At 67.1% G+C, this 16178-nt stretch overlaps 2 protein-coding genes and 1 long non-coding RNA gene across 3 annotated transcripts; 1 reads left to right on the top strand and 2 right to left on the bottom strand.

Annotated features, from left to right (window-relative positions):
• Positions 1 to 592: 592 nt before the first annotated feature.
• RPS21 (ribosomal protein S21) lies at positions 593 to 1624 on the top strand. Its single transcript, XM_038572801.1, has 6 exons — positions 593 to 682; positions 904 to 966; positions 1052 to 1115; positions 1201 to 1272; positions 1429 to 1484; positions 1562 to 1624. Exons 2-6 carry the CDS (start codon positions 917 to 919, stop codon positions 1569 to 1571), a joined length of 252 nt encoding a protein of 83 aa, XP_038428729.1. The 5' UTR covers positions 593 to 682; positions 904 to 916; the 3' UTR covers positions 1572 to 1624.
• A 60-nt stretch (positions 1625 to 1684) lies between these two features.
• On the bottom strand, positions 1685 to 15223 carry CABLES2 (Cdk5 and Abl enzyme substrate 2). The gene is made up of 11 exons (XM_038573005.1): positions 15089 to 15223; positions 14672 to 14886; positions 8083 to 8154; positions 7893 to 7985; positions 6850 to 6927; positions 6346 to 6454; positions 5746 to 5911; positions 5281 to 5384; positions 4857 to 4963; positions 3938 to 4142; positions 1685 to 3695 (listed from the first exon to the last, which is right to left on the bottom strand). The coding sequence occupies exons 1-11, from the start codon at positions 15221 to 15223 to the stop codon at positions 3555 to 3557; spliced, it is 1425 nt and encodes a 474-aa protein (XP_038428933.1). The 3' UTR covers positions 1685 to 3554.
• LOC111092071 lies at positions 9923 to 14275 on the bottom strand. Its single transcript, XR_005378109.1, has 3 exons — positions 11288 to 14275; positions 10358 to 10442; positions 9923 to 10045 (listed from the first exon to the last, which is right to left on the bottom strand). It is a non-coding gene; the product is annotated as an uncharacterized LOC111092071 (long non-coding RNA).
• Positions 15224 to 16178: the final 955 nt, after the last annotated feature.

The following is a 16178-nucleotide window of genomic DNA, read 5'->3' on the forward strand; positions in this document are numbered from 1 at the left end:
CGCCCACCGCCCACCGCCGCGCTGGTGACGTCTGCCTCCGCCCAGCCCCGGCTCTGCTCCGGGCATCGACCCCTTACCAGACGTGCAATCTGCAGGATTTCCTCCAGGTCCGGCCCTCCAGGGCCGACGGTCTGTCTTTGTTTTTAGCGAGGTCTGAGCCCCAGGCGGAGGGAGAAGCGGGCTCCTGCGGGGCTCGACCGGGGCCGGGGTCGCGCCTGGGCTGGGCCGAGCCGGGCCGGGCCGGGCCGGGCCGACCTCACCCGCCGGCCGCCGTCGCGTCCACCGTTCCCGCAAGCTCGGTCGGCCCCGAAGCCTCGGGTCTCCCATCGACGTCACCAGGTCCAACGTCCTCAAGCTCGTGCCCTGTTCTCTCCCCAGAGTCTGTGGTTCCAGCGCCTGGACCCGACTCCAGGCCAGCTGGGAGGAGTCCCCCGGCCCCCGGCCCCCGCCCCCGCCCGCCGCACCCCGGGGTCCCGCCCCCGCCAGTCCGCGCCCCACCGCCCGCCCGCCCGCCCGCCGCGCTGGGGCCCCGCCCCACCGCCGGAAGCGGAAGTGCGTCAGGACGGACGGCGGCGCGCCGCGACCCGGAAGCACTCGCCGTGGCCCCGCCCCGCCCGCCCATACCGCTGCCGGGGGACGCGGCGCTTCCTTTCTGCGCTGGAGCTCGTGGTGGCGGCAGCAGGTGGGCCGCGCGCCCGGCCGGGGGCTCGGGGGCTCGGGGGCTCGGGGGCTCCGGGGCGGGGGCCGGGGGACCGGGGGGCCGGGGCCGCGGCGGGCGGGGCTGGGGGCTCCGGGGCGGGGGTCGGGGCCGGGGTTCGGGGCGCTCCGGGGCGGCGGGGGGCGGGGGGCGGGGGGCGGGGCTGGGGCCGCGGCGCAGAGCTCACGGCGCCGCGGGGCTCGCAGGTGCGCCCTCGACATGCAGAACGACGCCGGCGAGTTCGTGGACCTGTACGTGCCGCGGAAATGGTGAGCGACCCCCGCCCGCCCCCGCGGCCCCCCCGCCGCTCCCCCCGCGCCCCCGCCCGCTCACCGCGCTCCCCGCCCCCCGCAGCTCCGCCAGCAACCGCATCATCGGCGCCAAGGACCACGCGTCCATCCAGATGAACGTGGCCGAGGTGAGCGGGGCGGCTCCGGGGGCGGCCGCGGGGTTGGAGCCACCGGCGCGCGGAGGCCTCCGTGACCCTCGCGGGCCGTTTGCAGGTTGACAAGGTGACCGGCAGGTTCAACGGGCAGTTCAAGACCTACGCTATCTGCGGGGCCATTCGCAGGATGGTGAGTCCTGGAGGCTGGCTCACGGCCGCCCCTTCCTGGCGGGGGCATCGGCTGCTGCGGGGCGGCGAGGACCCTCCCCACAGAAGGGACGGGAGCGGCTGAGGCCTGCAGGGGGCCGGCCTGCGCCCCCAGACCTCCTCCTGTGCCTTCTTCCAGGGCGAGTCTGATGACTCCATCCTCCGGCTGGCCAAGGCCGACGGCATCGTTTCAAAGTAAGAGGGCTGGCGTGGGTCCCGCGGGCCCGGACCTCTCTAGGATTGACGCTTTAACGTTTTTACTTTTATCCTAGGAACTTCTGACGGGAGAAGACCACGGATGGGGGACATTTGTCGTAAATAAACAGTAAAACCCATTTGTGTTGGTTTGTTCTGTGACTGTGGGCGTCGCTCCGCTGAAAGGAGGCAACAGAGTATGTTGCAAAACCACATTTATTTGAAACCACAAATACAGGACTATTTGCACACAAATCATGACACGTGACTTGACAATGAGGTCAGATAGCCGCTTAGCACGCTTTTCAATGCACAGGTGCCGAGGGCCACGGCCGGCCCTCCAGTCACGCACCCAGGCTTGTAGAGAACGGGGGCTTGAGGCTGGCTTCAATACTGGCTTTGTCGAAGGACTGCTGAACACACGGGCAGCTCTGCGTTGACCACAGGATGCGCAGGGTCGCATGGGGTGGGGAGCTACAGGCGGGCAGGGGCCAGGTCCACGTGGGAGTTCCCAACGCGGACATGGGCTGGGTCCCTCTCCACGCTCATAACCCAAGAACCTCCTTGAGACGCCAGTGGTCCAGGCTCCTACCCGGGAGGGGGCTGCCCGACCTCGCAGCTCCATCCTCCTCCCTAGGGTACATGTGGGCTCAGCCGCCCTGCGGGGGACAGGGAGGTACTCTACAATAAATACAGTGGGAATACGGACTTGGGCTTCGGCCTCCATACTGTAGGCTCCCAGCTGGCCTGCGGGCAGACACTGGGCCGGGCTGCACGGAGTTGCTGGTGCCTGAGGGCCGTGGTGAGCAGCACTGGGGTCTCCTTTGTGCAGAAGCACATGTGCACACAAGTACAGGGGTGGGAGGCTGTAGCCCCCATGACAGGTTTGCAGGACAGTGGTAGGGAAGCAGCTAACTGGCCCAGCCAACGTCATTTTTGACAGCAGCTCACCCAAGGGGGAGACCCCCTTGGTCCTTCACTGTGCTCTGGAGAAGCGGGGCCGGGACGTGCAGGACGCCAAGACCACGGGCCTTGTGGGCATGTGGGGCACAGGCCTGTATACAGGTGACGGCCACTACCCCTTCCTGCCTGGAAGAAGTGAGCACGAACCCCCTTAGGGAGATGCTGCCGTGGGGGGCAGAGCTGTGGAAGAGCCTGTCTCCCGTCTGCTTGAGGATCGACTGTGGCTTCAGGTCACAGCTTCAACAGATCTCACGTAACCAATTCTGTTCCCTTAAAAAGACCCATAGGACCAAATCCCAAGTAACAATAAATACACTGTTTTTCTCCGTGACAATATTGCTTAGGAAGATCAAGAGCCAAGAGCAAGCAATCCAGTCATCCTGAACGTCCAGAGTGTCACAGGGTTTCCTGGTGACAGGTGAGGGGCGGGTCCCCCGAGGGGCAGGCCAGTGTCTGCGCCGAGGCCCGCTGGGGTGTGCGACACTCGGGCACCAGGATTTCACAGTGACACGATGCTTGGAAGAGTAAAGAAGGACACAAACTGGAGTCTGCTCTGGTTGCCTTAACGTAATGCCAGAGCTCCGCCTGTGGGTGCAGGGGAGGCGGTGGGCAGCCCCGGGGCGCTGTGGGCTGCGAGGGAGCCAGGCCGTGGGGGTGCAGTGCCGCGTCTCCACATTCAAAAACCCAATACAGCCAAGACCAATACTCAGTGTTAACTTCAGCAATTTCGGTGTTCGGTGGGTCTGGAAACCCCATCTCCACCGCGATGCCTGCAGAAGACGTGAAGGAGGAGGGTGCCGCAGAGCCGGGATGACCCTACACGGTGAGCGGCCGGTGTAGCCCGCCTGCAGGCACGTGGGGAGGAACACAAAACCTCCCATCCTGCTCCTGTGATGACACAAGCAGGCCCTCGGGAATACGTGGTGGCACAGTGCGCTTTGGAAGGACACTAGGGTGTGAAGACGATGGCATCAGTCGCAAAGGGCAGGCGAGCCCCCGCTGGGTGGGCGTGCACGGCAGCGCCCAGAACACCTCCTGGGCCCCAGTGTGTGTGTGCCCGCGCCGGGGCTGTCCCGGTGGCTCCTGGCACGGGGAGGCCAGCCGCGGCTAGCACTGCTGCGTGAGGCGTCTGTAATGAGGTAACACCTGGCTCTCGGGAAGGTAGAGCGCGAGTTCCAAGGCCACCAGCACCGTGAACTCGAACCCAATGAGATCCCGTCTGTTGAATCGAAACCTTTCTTCTAGCTTCTGTGTTGAAAAAGGGAGAAGGTTACGTGGGGCCCGGGCTCTGCCTCCCACCCAGGGCAGTGGGTCTGGGTGTGGGCGCAGGCCGGGTTCCAGGTGCCTGGTGGGGGGACAGCGGGGTGCAGGCCTGGGAATGGGGGCAGGGGTACAGGCCTGGGCGTTGGGGGGATGGGATCATGGGGGGGTGCAGGCTGGGCTGAGGCCGGGCTGGGCGGTGGCAGTGGCGGCAGGACAGGCGTACTCACGTCGATGAGCTGCTTCACTTCGCTCCTGCGGAGGTCGCTGCTGATCTTGGCGGCCAGCAGCACGCAGGCCCCAGCGCACAGCTTGCGGTTCTGCTTGTTGAGTTTGCCCTGCAGGACGAGCTTCTCGAAGTACACGTAGGCCATGGACACCGTCACGGGCTCCAGGCTGCACTCCTCAGAAAGGTTCCGCATCTCCCGTTTTAAACTGCAGGTTTGCACGAGGTCAGGTGCTCACGGGCACGGGCCGAGGAAGCGGCCACCCTCTCCCTGCCCACAAATGGCCCTCTGGGCTGCGCAAAGAGCCCCATCCCCTGCGGGTGAGGATGGCCCAGCACTCGGCCCGCAGCATCCACCCCGCACTGAGCTGTACCCCTGGACCTACATCGTCCTCCAGGGGACACCACAGAGGACACAGTCCCTGCTGTCCTGTAGCAGCGAGGGGGACAACATGGGGAGAAAACTGCCCATAGAAAGGCCCTGAGGCGCAGACAGGCTGACGTGCATCTGGACCTCAGTGGAGCCACCCCTCCCCCCCGGTGTGACGCGGGGACCAGAAGCACCCAGGGCAGGCACCGGGAGGCCCCGCTCCGGACGGTCCACTGCTTACTCGCCGCGAGCTCTCGGGCAAGCCTCCTCGGCCCTCGATCCCATGTGTCATGGGGGCAGCACAGTGCCCACCTCCCACGCTGTCGCAGGCGTCAGGGAGGAGGACCAGCAGGTGCGGGTACGAGAGGCAGCGATGCAGCCTGGCCCGCAGAGGTGGAAGGCAGGGGGCCGGGGGGCTGCCGCTACGGGCCTGGGCACACGGCAGGAGAGGGCCCTGGGTCTGCGTATGTCAAGCTCAAGGACTCCCTGGAAATGGGGGAGGGACGGCCCATCACGGTGGCGGGGCCCCGAGACCTCGCCTCAGCCCCCTCACCTCCTGATCTTGCTCAGCGTCAGTTTGATGTGGGGGAACTTCTCTCGGAAAGTCTCGTTCATGTCCTTCTTGAGGTCAGAGGGCTTCACGTACTCTATCACCGTGGTCTGCGTGCAGAAGGCAGCAGGGTGGGGGCCGGCCCTGCACAGCTCTGGGGCCCCCCGCCCGGGCCCTGGGGGCGACTTCATGCTGGCCCGGTCTGCAAGCGTGAACGTGCTGTGGCTTCAGGCACCAGATGTAACAATGATGCCCCAGGCAGGAGGGGCCGAGGGCATGGTGGCCCCAGGCGGAGAGCTCAGCGGCCCTCTGGCCTGCCCACCCGCTCCTGTCCCAAGGTGCTGCCAGTGTCCTGGGCATGGGGGGCCCGGGCTGCCCCCAAACCACAGGGGTGTGCGGTGTGGGCATGAGTTGGCGCTCAGCGTACCATGTAAGATGCGAAGATGAGGACCCGCTTGTGCTTGCCGCAGGGCCACTGAGGGTCGTCCAGGAGGTTGGGGTTGTACTCCAGTGCGTCGCCCACGTCAGTCCCTGCACGCAGACAGCAGCCCTGACGCACCGCGAGCCCCGAGCTCTGGCCCACCGGGTTCTGCTAACCAAGCCTCAGAGGGAAGCATGCTCCTGGGGCCAGGAGAGGCTGCAGGCCGTGGTTCCCCGTCCCTGAGGGCTGGGTGGAGGCGGCTGTCCTGACGGGGAGGGACCCCAGCCCCCAAGCCACCTGTGGACCCGGGCTCTCCGCGGCGCATGGTCAGGTGACGCCGAGGCTGCTCTCACGGGAGCCCCTACTCTCCTGACCCTGCTCCCAAGCCTGGCGCCCTGCCAGCCACGTGCTGTCCCGTGCCCAGCCCGTGCGGCTGCCAGCCCTGCGCCTGGTCAGGGCACACCAGGCTACCTAGTTCCGCGCCGGTTGGTGCTGACTTGGCTGGGGCAGCTTTGTATCTGGACGCCGGCAGAGTCCGGGGGACGCTGGGCCGGGGCTGGGGTGGCAGGCCGTGGCTGTCCGTCTTGTGTGTGACCAGAGCATTGGTAGGGTACAAGAACTTGGCATAAGACACCACCTGGAGGAGCAAGGGTGCCTGGGCTCAGTCTCTGTCGTCCCTGGGCCCACGGCCCCGTGCCAAGAGCAGAGGTCCAAGCAAGCCCTGCCTGACCCCTTCCTGCTGCAGGAAGGGCCCCCACAAATGCCACCCTTGCCATCCTGTGTGGGATCCGCAGCACGGGAACCTCCTCCCTGCCCCTGAAGCCCCTGGCCTCTGACACCGGTGCAGACGTGGCACCGGGACACCATCCACACTCAGGTCATTTCTCGTCACTTGGCTGCTGAGCGAGGCGACAGGCCCATTTCTACAGGGCTGTGTGCCTTCCTTCCACCGACACTGCGCGTTTTAGAAGATTCAAGGAGATGCCCCTCCATGTGTTCGTTGCCTCAGTGAGCACAAGCTCCGTGCCCGCCCGCCCGCCTGCCCCAGCCGTGCACGGCACCCACGCTTGCCTTCCCATCTGCTCCCAGCTCGACGCCTTCCAACTCAAAGACCATCTCAGAGGACACAGAGACGCCGCCGGACGGGTGCCTCTGCTTCTGGCTGTCCACCCTCAGGTCACTGCAATGTACGGTGGGAGATAGCTGCTGCCTTCCTCTGCCCCCGGAGGCCGCCTGGTGCCCCCCCTTCCCAGGCCCACGCGCTTCCCGTTAGAACACCCTGGAGCAGCTCCAACCCCTACCAGACTGCCCGGGCCTGTCCCAGGGGAAGGTTCCCTACTGCCAGGTCCCCTGGTGCTGTCCCCCCAATGGCTGTGTCCTTCCGGAGTCATGGAGTTGCGCACGGACGCACAGCAGCATCCCCATGAGGAGCGTCCCAGGCAGCTACACTTAAGCAGCTCAAGCGAAGTAACGGTGCGGACACGCCCCTGCTAGAGCCAGGGCCCCGTGGCCTTCGGAGCTCCCGAGCAGCTTCGGCAGCCTCGGGATCACTCCCGGGCTCCCCGGGCCACTCACCTGACCCGCAGGCCTTCTCCATAGGGCAGGACCGAGAAGGCTGCACACAGGGACCGCTTGGCGCAGATGAGCACGATCCTGCGGGGAGGTGTCGGTCAGAGCAGGTGGCGGGCGCTTCTGGGAGAGAATCCCTTCCCGCCCAGACTTGGGTGGCGCAAGCTGCCTGGGGTGTCCAGGGGACAGGAGAGCCAGTCCATGTGCTTGTCCTTGGTCCCGCCGGTTCCCTCCAGGTGCTGAGGGCGGTCCGTCCCGGGGCAAGCGCATCCCCTCCACACGACGTACAGCACAGGAAGGTCTCGCCTGGCTCAGGCAGGCAGGGGCAGGTCTTGGGTCGGGACTCACTGGGAGGGGCCGGGCTTTGGAGGGTACTAGAGGCAGAGGGGGTGCCCAGGGGACACGGGAGGGCCCGCGCTCAGCCAGCCTGGATGACCCGCTGGTGGAGTCATCGTCCCGAACCAAACTGGCTGTGAGGTGCCCAGTGCGGGAACGTGTTTCTCCCCTCTGGGTCCAGCTCTGCCCTGCGCTGCTCCAGCAGGGGAGACTCCCCTCTTCTCTGGCTGGGACCTGGCACCTGCGCTCCCTGAAGCCAGCCCAGAGCTCGGGCCTGCCCCTCAGCCCCAGCATGAGCCTGTCACGCGAGGGGTCGTGCTGGGGGGGCGTCTAGGACCCTGCTAGAGCACAGAGCTCCCTGAGCAGGGCTGGGGCGAGGGGGGCAACGGGAGCCCCGAAGGGCCCCCGTGCCAGTCCTGGACCCCGGTTTGGGACACCTGGATCCCGCCTTGAAGGTCAACCACCCTGTGCTGCCCAAATAACACTGAGCCCTGCTCTCATGGCCACACTGCTTCACCACGGCCGCCCTGCGTCCCTTCACCCCACACTTTACTCAAGCTGGCGTCCCCTGTGTGGCTCTTCACCCAGGTCCCGGCCCCCCCGAGGTTCGAGGCTAGGCGTGGCGGGCAGCTCCAGGGCTGCAGGCAGGGGCCCAGGACCGATGCCAGCCCCGCCTCTGGGCGGCCACAGGCTTCCCCCCAGACACCTGGTACCTGCTGTTCCTCGTGTCATACTGCCTCATGTTCTTGATGAAGTGAGTCTTCTTCAGGCCTTTGTGTCTTGGGGATCCGGATATGTGTTTGGTTCTGCCGGGTAAAAACCAGGTCACTCTCCGCCCCCTGGAGACACCCTCTGGCCCCACAGCAGGCGGTGGCTGGGTGTGCAGGGTCTCCGAGACCTTACCTCTGAACGGAGGCACATCCCACAGCGTCTTCCAGGAACTCGAGCGAGCAGCGCTGGGAGGCCACTCGCCTTCTGTAGAAAGACAGAGCAGGGCATCAGCTAACAGGCCTGGGGCGCGGGTCAGGAGCCTGTCTGTGCCGAGGTCTCAGCCTTGGGCAGGGCCGCCGAGGATCAATTGGCCAGAAGAATCCAAGGGGGACCAGCACCCTGGCCCGCTGCTCTGTCACCTCCCAGAGCTCAGCCCGGCCATCCCGAGTCCTCTCTGGCCCAGGACTGGCAGGGCAGGTCACGCTCCCCCACAGGCTGAAGGCAGGCGGGGCTTCAGGAGGGCCTCCAGAGTTGGAGGAGCACCCCTGGGCTCCCAGCCCGTGTCGGGGGCCTCTCGAGCCCGAGGGCTCAGAGACCCCGTGCAGCCGCACCCTCAGGTCAAGATCACGGAGCCAGGCTCCTGGCAACGAGGCCAGCGCCGCTGTCACTTGTCGACCCCTAGTCCTCATGGGGCCGACACGCACATCCCCCAGGAAGGGCCACGTACAAGGCCACATACAAGGGCCCCAGGTCCCCACACTTTCCCAGCAAGAGGGAGGCTCCCAGAGGCCAAGGCTGGGTAGTCTAGGCAATGGAGCAACACGGTGCTGTGCCCGGCTGGGCCATGTGCCAGGTGCCCCGTGTGTCTAGAGTGTGAGTGGGTCCGGGCTCCTGGGGAGGGCGTGGGGGAGGCGACACACGGCCGAGGAAGCCACTTCTGGGAGCTGCAGCCTGTGCAGAAGCAGCAGGGCCCCTGGCTTGCAGACGAGGCCCAGAGCGGTCAGGCCACCTCGCTGGGTGGAGCCAGCCTGGAGTCCAGTCACCCAGATCAGCGAGTCCCCAAGGAGCCAGGGTGACAGGCAGTCCCCGCCATGTGCTAGGGGCCCAGCCGCCACCTCTCCCTACAGGGGGACAGACTGTGGTGGCACAGAAGCTGGGAACCAGCCCCAGATCACACAACAGGACGCTGCTAGGGGGTGATGTGAGCGCAGGGGTCAGTCAGCCAGGGGAACCTGGGCTGCAGTGGCCGCCTGAGCACCGGCCGGGTGACACAGGGGTGGGGGCACCAGGGGCCTCTGCAGGCAGGGGTGCTCACAGGGCAGCAGGAGGGGCGAGGTGGGCAGACGCCCAGGGTCCTATGAAACAGGGTGCGTGTGGGGGTGTGTGCTGCAAGTGAGTAGGTGTGTGTGCAGGACCCGTGCCGAGAACAGCAGCCGCCTTAGGAGGAACCCGAGCGCCCTGGAGGTTCTGTGCCAGCCTGGCGGCAGGCTCGGGCCCCCGGAGCAGCGTGGGGCGTCCTCAGGGCACCTCCCAGGTGCTTCCCAGCGGGCTCCCCACACCTGGGGCATCATGTGCGGGGCCCAGGCTCAGGGCCCGACAGAGCGGCAGGTGACACACGGGCCTCTGCTGCTTCACTCACGCTGCCCGGGGGCTCAGGGCTGACGCCACTCGGCTCATGGAGCTTTTAAACCTGTTCCCAGTTGCTTTTGCAGGTATGTGCTTTTCTTCCACTTTTCTCTCCTCCTAATAAGCATTTTACACACTCAGTCCTCACGACAGCTGCATGCAATGGGCACTGTTACCACTCTCACTTGGCGCGTGGGGAGACGAGCCAGTTGCCCGAGGTCCCCCGGTGGGCCAGGTGGTGCTGGGACGCGCGTGATAGCAGGTGGTCCGGATGCTCGCCGACGGCAGTGACACTGCGACTCCACGCCCATGGGCCCTGCTGGGCTGGAACCAAGGCCACCCCTCAAGTGCTCCTTTCCTGAACTCGCCTCTGCTCCACATGCGCTGTCTGGGCTGTGATGGAGAGCCTGTGACGGCGCCGGTCACGGAGCCCCGAGCTCTGAGGCGCAGCGCTGCGGGGGCACTTGGCACCTGGGAGGCCTAGGTGTGTGGCCCACCGTGCTCTCAGAGGCAGGCTGACGTGCAGATCCTGGGGAAGGGGGCAGCGTCCCAGTCTGCAGAGGTCTGAGTGAGGCACGGTGACAAGCTGGTGGCTGCAGAACATTCTGGAAGGGGAGCCTTTGTGGGCAGGAGGGAAGCAGCCTGCACACTCCAGGGATCCCAAAATCCTTGGGTGTGGAGGTGACCGCGTGTCGGGTGGCGCCCGTGGCAGCCAGTCTGCGGGCTCCCAGGAGGGGAAGGCGGCGGGGAAGCCGGCAGCCAAGCCACAGGCGAGGCATCGGAGGCCTGGTCATGGATGCACCACCTGCAGGGGCCGCCCGGGTGCTGGGGCAGGGCTTACCCTTCCCGGGCCGTGGAGGTCGCTCAAGTGCCCCTTTCAAAGTCCTCATGACAGTGAGGCCAGTCAAGCTTTGGCAGTGGTTCCCCTGCAGGAAAGTCCAGCCCCTCCGTGAGTCCCCCGCACAGCCCCCCAGCACGGATGGCCCCGGCCAAGGGTGCCCTGCTCAGCCTCTCTGGGATCCGTCCCGGGGGGGGCTCTGCACGGCCAGCAGGAGGCCGGGCCCGCTGCACTCCCGGCGTGCCCAGACACAGAGCGCCCCGACTCCGTCGTGAAGCTCTATGACGTGGGTGACGCACGTTGGGGCGCTGGCGTGCTAGGGGTGCTGGCTGCGGAGAGCTGCTGGGGGACAGTGTGTGCTGCCCCTGAGTGCAATATACATTCACACCCCCATAAAAACACCACCAACAAACAAGCTACAATAAACAGAACTTGGGCTTTCTGCTAGCGGCGCTGCCACCCTCCTCTGTCCCCGGATGTCTGGGCAAACCCAAGCCCCCTGGGCCAGGAAGCCCCTCTGCTGAGCCGGTCAGGGTCAGGGTCAGCGGGACGGCGTCTACGCGCCATGACTGGCCCGAGGCTGCCTGCATCGGACCCTGTGGGGCAGAAGGGGTCAGGGTCATGGGTGTGGGCGAGGCTGTCGGGAGGCACAGGTGGCACCACACGGACCACAGGCCTGGCTGTGGCTCACTCTTAGCGTTGCCAACCCCCCACCTCGAACGCGAAGCGCGCTTGCAAACAGGAAGACAGGTGGGTACCAGACAGCTCTACACCTGATGAACATCCTTCACTTTGTACCTGCAGAAATGCCCAGCCGAGGAAGGGCTCCCACCTCAGGTCTGTTTGGGGGCCGAGGACCCCCAAGCTAAGTGAGGGGCCGAGTGAAGGGGTCAGACCAGCTGGCGTGGGGCTGACGGGTACCCGTGCAATGACCTGGGAGCTGCTCCTGCTCCGTGCCCTTCTGAGGACGCCACCCGTCCTTGCAGACCCTTGTGCACACTCGGCCAAGGAGTGGTGGTCCTGGGTACCCCACTTCACCAAGTTCCTGCCAGGAAAAGCACAAACTCCAAATTCTAGCCATCTGCTCATAGAGGCCTGAAGTTCCCCTGGTGATGGGACCCAAGGTGGTCTCTGGGAGCCAGGTCTCGGCAAGGCCTCTGGGCCACCACGGGGTAATGTGCCTCTAGGCTCTAGCCTCATCGGCAACCATCTCCCACTTGTCTTCCAACAAGAGCCCCCCCAAATCAGAATTGTAAGCAAAATGTCAGATGCTACACCAAAATTGGCTTAATTTGGACAGGAGTTTGACAGCTTCGGGAACACAAGGTGGCTCCTGGCCAGCAGAGCAGCTAAAACCCAGGCCCTTTCCAGGGTGAGCCCTCCAGAATCACAGGGGTTTTTGCTCTCCGCTAACAGCAATGTACCCGGCCTCATGGCAGCGCCCCTGGCTCACCTTCCCTGTCCTTAGTACCTTGGGCACTCGTGGGCGCCCTAGAGGGCTGAGCTGTGCCCTCCAAGAAGTTGTGTTGAAGTCCTAACCCCTGACATCTGTGACTGTGACCTTATTTGGAGACAAGGCCTTTGCAGATGTGACCAAGTGAAGATGAGGCCATTAGGGTGGGCCCCGATCCAGTGACTGGGGTCCTTATGAGGAGAGGAAGAGGCCAGGTGCAGACACAGACACGCAGGAGAAGCCACGTAAGACGGAGCCATCCGGAGCTGGGGGAGGCAGGACAGCTCCTTCCCTGGAGCTTCCCAAGGGAGCGAGGCCCTGCCTCGATCTCAGACCTGCGACCCCTGAGACAGTGTGAGAAGTGGCGGCTGCTGTCCAGGGCTGCCCTGAGGCCAGCAGGGGCCTGAGGACCTGTTCCTGCTGGAGGAGCCCAGAAGCCCGCCTGCTGGCCTTGAGTGACCGCAGTGTTGAAATGAAACAGCCCGTTAGAGGTTTGAGGAGGGAAGGATGGACTCCAATGACTCGCTCCGTGGCTCAGCACGAGGCCACACCGGGCTGAACCCTGGGTATGAAATGCAACTTCCCGGTGTGGCCTGAGCGAGAGCACTCACTGAGCGAGAGCACTCACCTGCTCCTGAAGAGTGTCTGCTCACCTGGCTCCCGCCACGCCCCTCCCCCACGCCCCCCAGCCCTTGACCTCACCCGACCTCACACAGCCCCTCAGGTGGGTGGTAGGTAAGGCTAAAGCACTTCACAGAGGAGTAAACTGAGGCTCAGTGAGGTTCCTGCCCAAGGTCACAGAGCCCCTGACAGTGGACCTAGGATGACAGCCATCTGTCCGCAGAGCCTGGGTCAAACAACCACACATGGTACAGACCTCAGGAGGCCCTCAGTCTCCTCCACGCCTGAAACACAACTGACCCTCAGACCGGGCCTGCAGTTAGGGGCCCCCTTGGCTCGGCCAGACGTGCCCCACGCGCTCTGCGGCGACTTCCCTGTGGGCAGAGCTGGTGTGGCCCAGAGGCAGGAAGGAGAGGCGGGAGAGGGATCAGAGCAGGGGCTCAGGCCACGGCTGGAGGGACATGGGGACGGGCGTGGGTGCAGCAGGAAGACCAACGGGCACCCCGGCACTCATGCCACATCCCATCCCGTGCCAGCTTCCTCCTGGGAACGGGCAGTGCAGGGCACCACCAGCCACTGCGGCCTCGTAGCACTCCTGGTTACAGGCGCTGCATCCAACATCCGCGCCCCGAGCCCTTCCCTGGAGCGTGGTCTGGGGGGGGGGGGGGGGCTGCTGCCTAGCCCACTTTGCAGGGTTTGGCCCGCAGCAGGGCCGCCATCTGCTGACCAGAGAACCTAAGATGACGCACAATCTGTCCAGAGTGCACACGCACCCCGAAAGGCGGCGGCCCGGCGTCCGACGGTGGGTGGAGAGCAGACCCACACTGCTGGCACACAGGCCTGGCAGCAGGTGCACCACCTCTCCCCTGAAGCTCCGCAACTCATCACACAACAGAGGGGCTTTGCCACTCGGCTCTGGCACCACAGAGGGACTCCAGAGACCCGGGGTGACCTGGGACCATCCTCAGGGCTGACTCTCTAGCTTCAAGGAGGAAGACGAGTATGCTTCAGGGCTCTGGTGTAAAATGGACCGATTTCCACCAGTGAAACAGCTCTTCCTTACACTCGGCCTCTGCGCAATGAGCAGCCCCACCTCCCCAGGATGGCAGGAGCGTGGTGCCGAGCTGCCATGTCCGGGGCCGAATGACCCCTTGGCACCACTCAGCCCCGTGCCGTCTCTGGGGCCTTGGTCAGACCTGTTGGTGGCGAGGGTCAGGTCCTCCCGGGCCGCCCAGGAGGCAGCCGCGTCTCTGTACAGCTGAAGTCCTCCCGTCTACGGTGTGACGGCCACCTCGGTAAGCTCTTCTCCGGGGGCCACACACCAGAACTTGGACAACCAAGCCTGAATTCTGGCTCAACCCATCGAGGGCCAGGGCGAGCGGCAGCTGCGGCTACTACAGCCGTGATGGCCTCAGGTGGGAAGGGCCAACCCTGAGCCCAGGGCCTGGCGGTGGTCTCCGGGTCTCTGGGCCTCCCACCTGCGCAGGGCACGGAGCCGGAGGGCACTGCTCTGGGCGCCTCCCTGCACACCCGCGGGGCCAGCCTCCGGAGGGCCTGCCCTGCAGACAGTCGCTAAGCAGTGGCCTTCCCGAAGGACGGAGGCCCGGGCCCCAAATCACCCCTCAGGGTGAAGGTGGGAGGGCTCGGGGTCACCCCAGCCTCAGGGGCTGAGGCAGGGGCACCCAGAGGTGCAGCTCCAGGGGAACACAGTGGGGTGTCAGGCAGACGGGAGGAGCAGGGCTTGGGGGGGTGGCTGTCCTGGGGCTCCCTGGAAATGGAGTCAGGGCAGGGAGGGCAAGTGCGAGCGGGGATGGGGCCCTGAGCTCAGAGGGGACGGTGGGGGCACGGAGGTGGGGGGCTGTGGCCTGGCGCAGGAGCCTCTGTGACAGCGCGGGGAGGCCCGGGCACCCCGGGGGCCTGAGAGCAGAGCCCAGGGGGAGGGGCGTGTCCGGGGCAGCCGGGAGCGTCCGGGGGCGCTGATAAGGGCTGAGCGAACCCCAACGGCCAGGCTCGGGGTTGCCAAGGTTGAGAGGGGCTGGCGCGGTCAGAGGGGCCTGAGCCGGCGGACGCATCCCGGACTCCCGCGGCGCAGGGTCACCTTCCCACCCCGAGGCCTGTGCGGGCCTGTCGGGGTCACGGGGTCACGGGGGCCCCGCGCCCCAGGTCCCGCGCAGAGGCCCCGCCCCGCGCCTCCGGGGCGCTGACCCCGGTCCCCCCCCCCGCCCCGCCCCCGCCCCGCTCACCTCTGGCGCTGCCCGTCCAGCGGGAGGCCCAGGCCGGGGCCGGGCGCGGGGCTGAGCAGGCCCTGGGGCGCCGACGCCCGGGTGGCGGGGAGGCCGGCGGGGGTCGCGGGCGGCGGCGGCGGCGGCGGGGGGGCCCCGCGGGCGGGCGGCTCGGGTCCCGGGGGTCCCGGGGGTCCCGGCGGCGGCGGCGGCGGCGGCCCGGGCGGCTCGCGGGCCTCGGCGGGCGGCGGCGGCGGCGGCGGCGGCGGCGGCGGCGGCGGCGGCGGCGGCTTCTCCCCGCCCGGGCCCAGGCTCGGGGGCCGTCCGTCCAGGGAGATGTTGTTGAGGAAGAAGAGCGCGGCCTGGCGGCGCCGAGAGTCCCCGCGCCTCCGGAGCGCCTGCGGCGGGGCCCGGGCGGCGGGGCCGGGGCCGGCGGGCGGCGGGGCCCTGGCGGGGCCGGGGGTCGGGCCCGGGGCTCCACCCGCCGCGGCCGCGGCCATCCTCCGACTGAGCCCGCCGGCCGCCCGCCGCCGCCGCCCCGCCTGCGCGCATGCGCCCGCGCCCGCCGCCCATTGGCCGAGGCGCGCCCGCATGCAAATGTCCCGCCGTCCCGCCCACCCATTGGTCGGCGCGGGGGCGGGGGCGGGGCGCGGGGGGGGGCTCCCGGGCGGCTCCCCCGGGTCCTAGAGGCGGCGCCGCGGCGGCCCGAGGGAGCGGGAGAACCTGCAGACGGCCCCGCGGGGCCTGGCCCGGGCCGAGCGGCGGCGGCGCCCCGGGTTCGAGTCCCCGCCTCGGAAACGGCGGCCGTGGGGCGGCGGCGTTCAAGTTCAGCCTCCGTCTAGCCGGAGCCTTTAGGCTCCAGCGCACGTCTCCCGTGGGGTGCGGGGTGGGGGGGTGCGGGGAGCTGAAGCCTTGCCCCCTTCCCGCGGGGGGGGGGGATTCAGCTTGCGAAGGGCCTTCCCCCCAGGAGCCCCAAAGCTCCCCGGAAGGGCGGGCGGTGCCACTCGGCTTCCCTTCCCAATCGAAGAAGACACCTGCCAGGAATGGCAGACGGGGGTGGGGGTGGGGGGTGGGGGCAGCGCCGGGCCTTCAACCCCGGGCGGTCTTGCACTCCCACGGCAGCAGGGTGACCCTGAGCCCTCCAGGTGCCTAGGCCTCATTTTCCTCTTCTGTATGCAGGTGGCCCTGACTTCAGAGCAGGTGCCTCCATACTCAGGTGCTGCCTCCTGGAGCCCCCAGGAGCCCACCCGTGTCTGCGGGGACAGGGTCCTGCCCCACCTCTACGCCACCCTTCTGCTCTGTCCAGCTTTCTGCCTGGGACAGTGACTTCAGGGTGTTGTGAGGATCAAGGGCCCCCCCAGCACTGGGTCAGCTGTGCGGCTGCAGGGCTGGGCACTTGCCGGTGGGTTGGTCGCCACAGCTGAGCGTGCCTCTGTGGGCAGCTTACCCAGCGCGCAGTGCTCAGTGGTCAGTGGAGAGGGTGGGGGCGGGACAGACCCCCTGAGATAGTTTCTTTCTTTTATTTTTA

The sequence above is a fragment of the Canis lupus genome, chromosome 24 (assembly GCF_011100685.1).
Source record: "Canis lupus familiaris isolate Mischka breed German Shepherd chromosome 24, alternate assembly UU_Cfam_GSD_1.0, whole genome shotgun sequence".
Taxonomy (NCBI): Eukaryota; Metazoa; Chordata; class Mammalia; order Carnivora; family Canidae; genus Canis; species Canis lupus.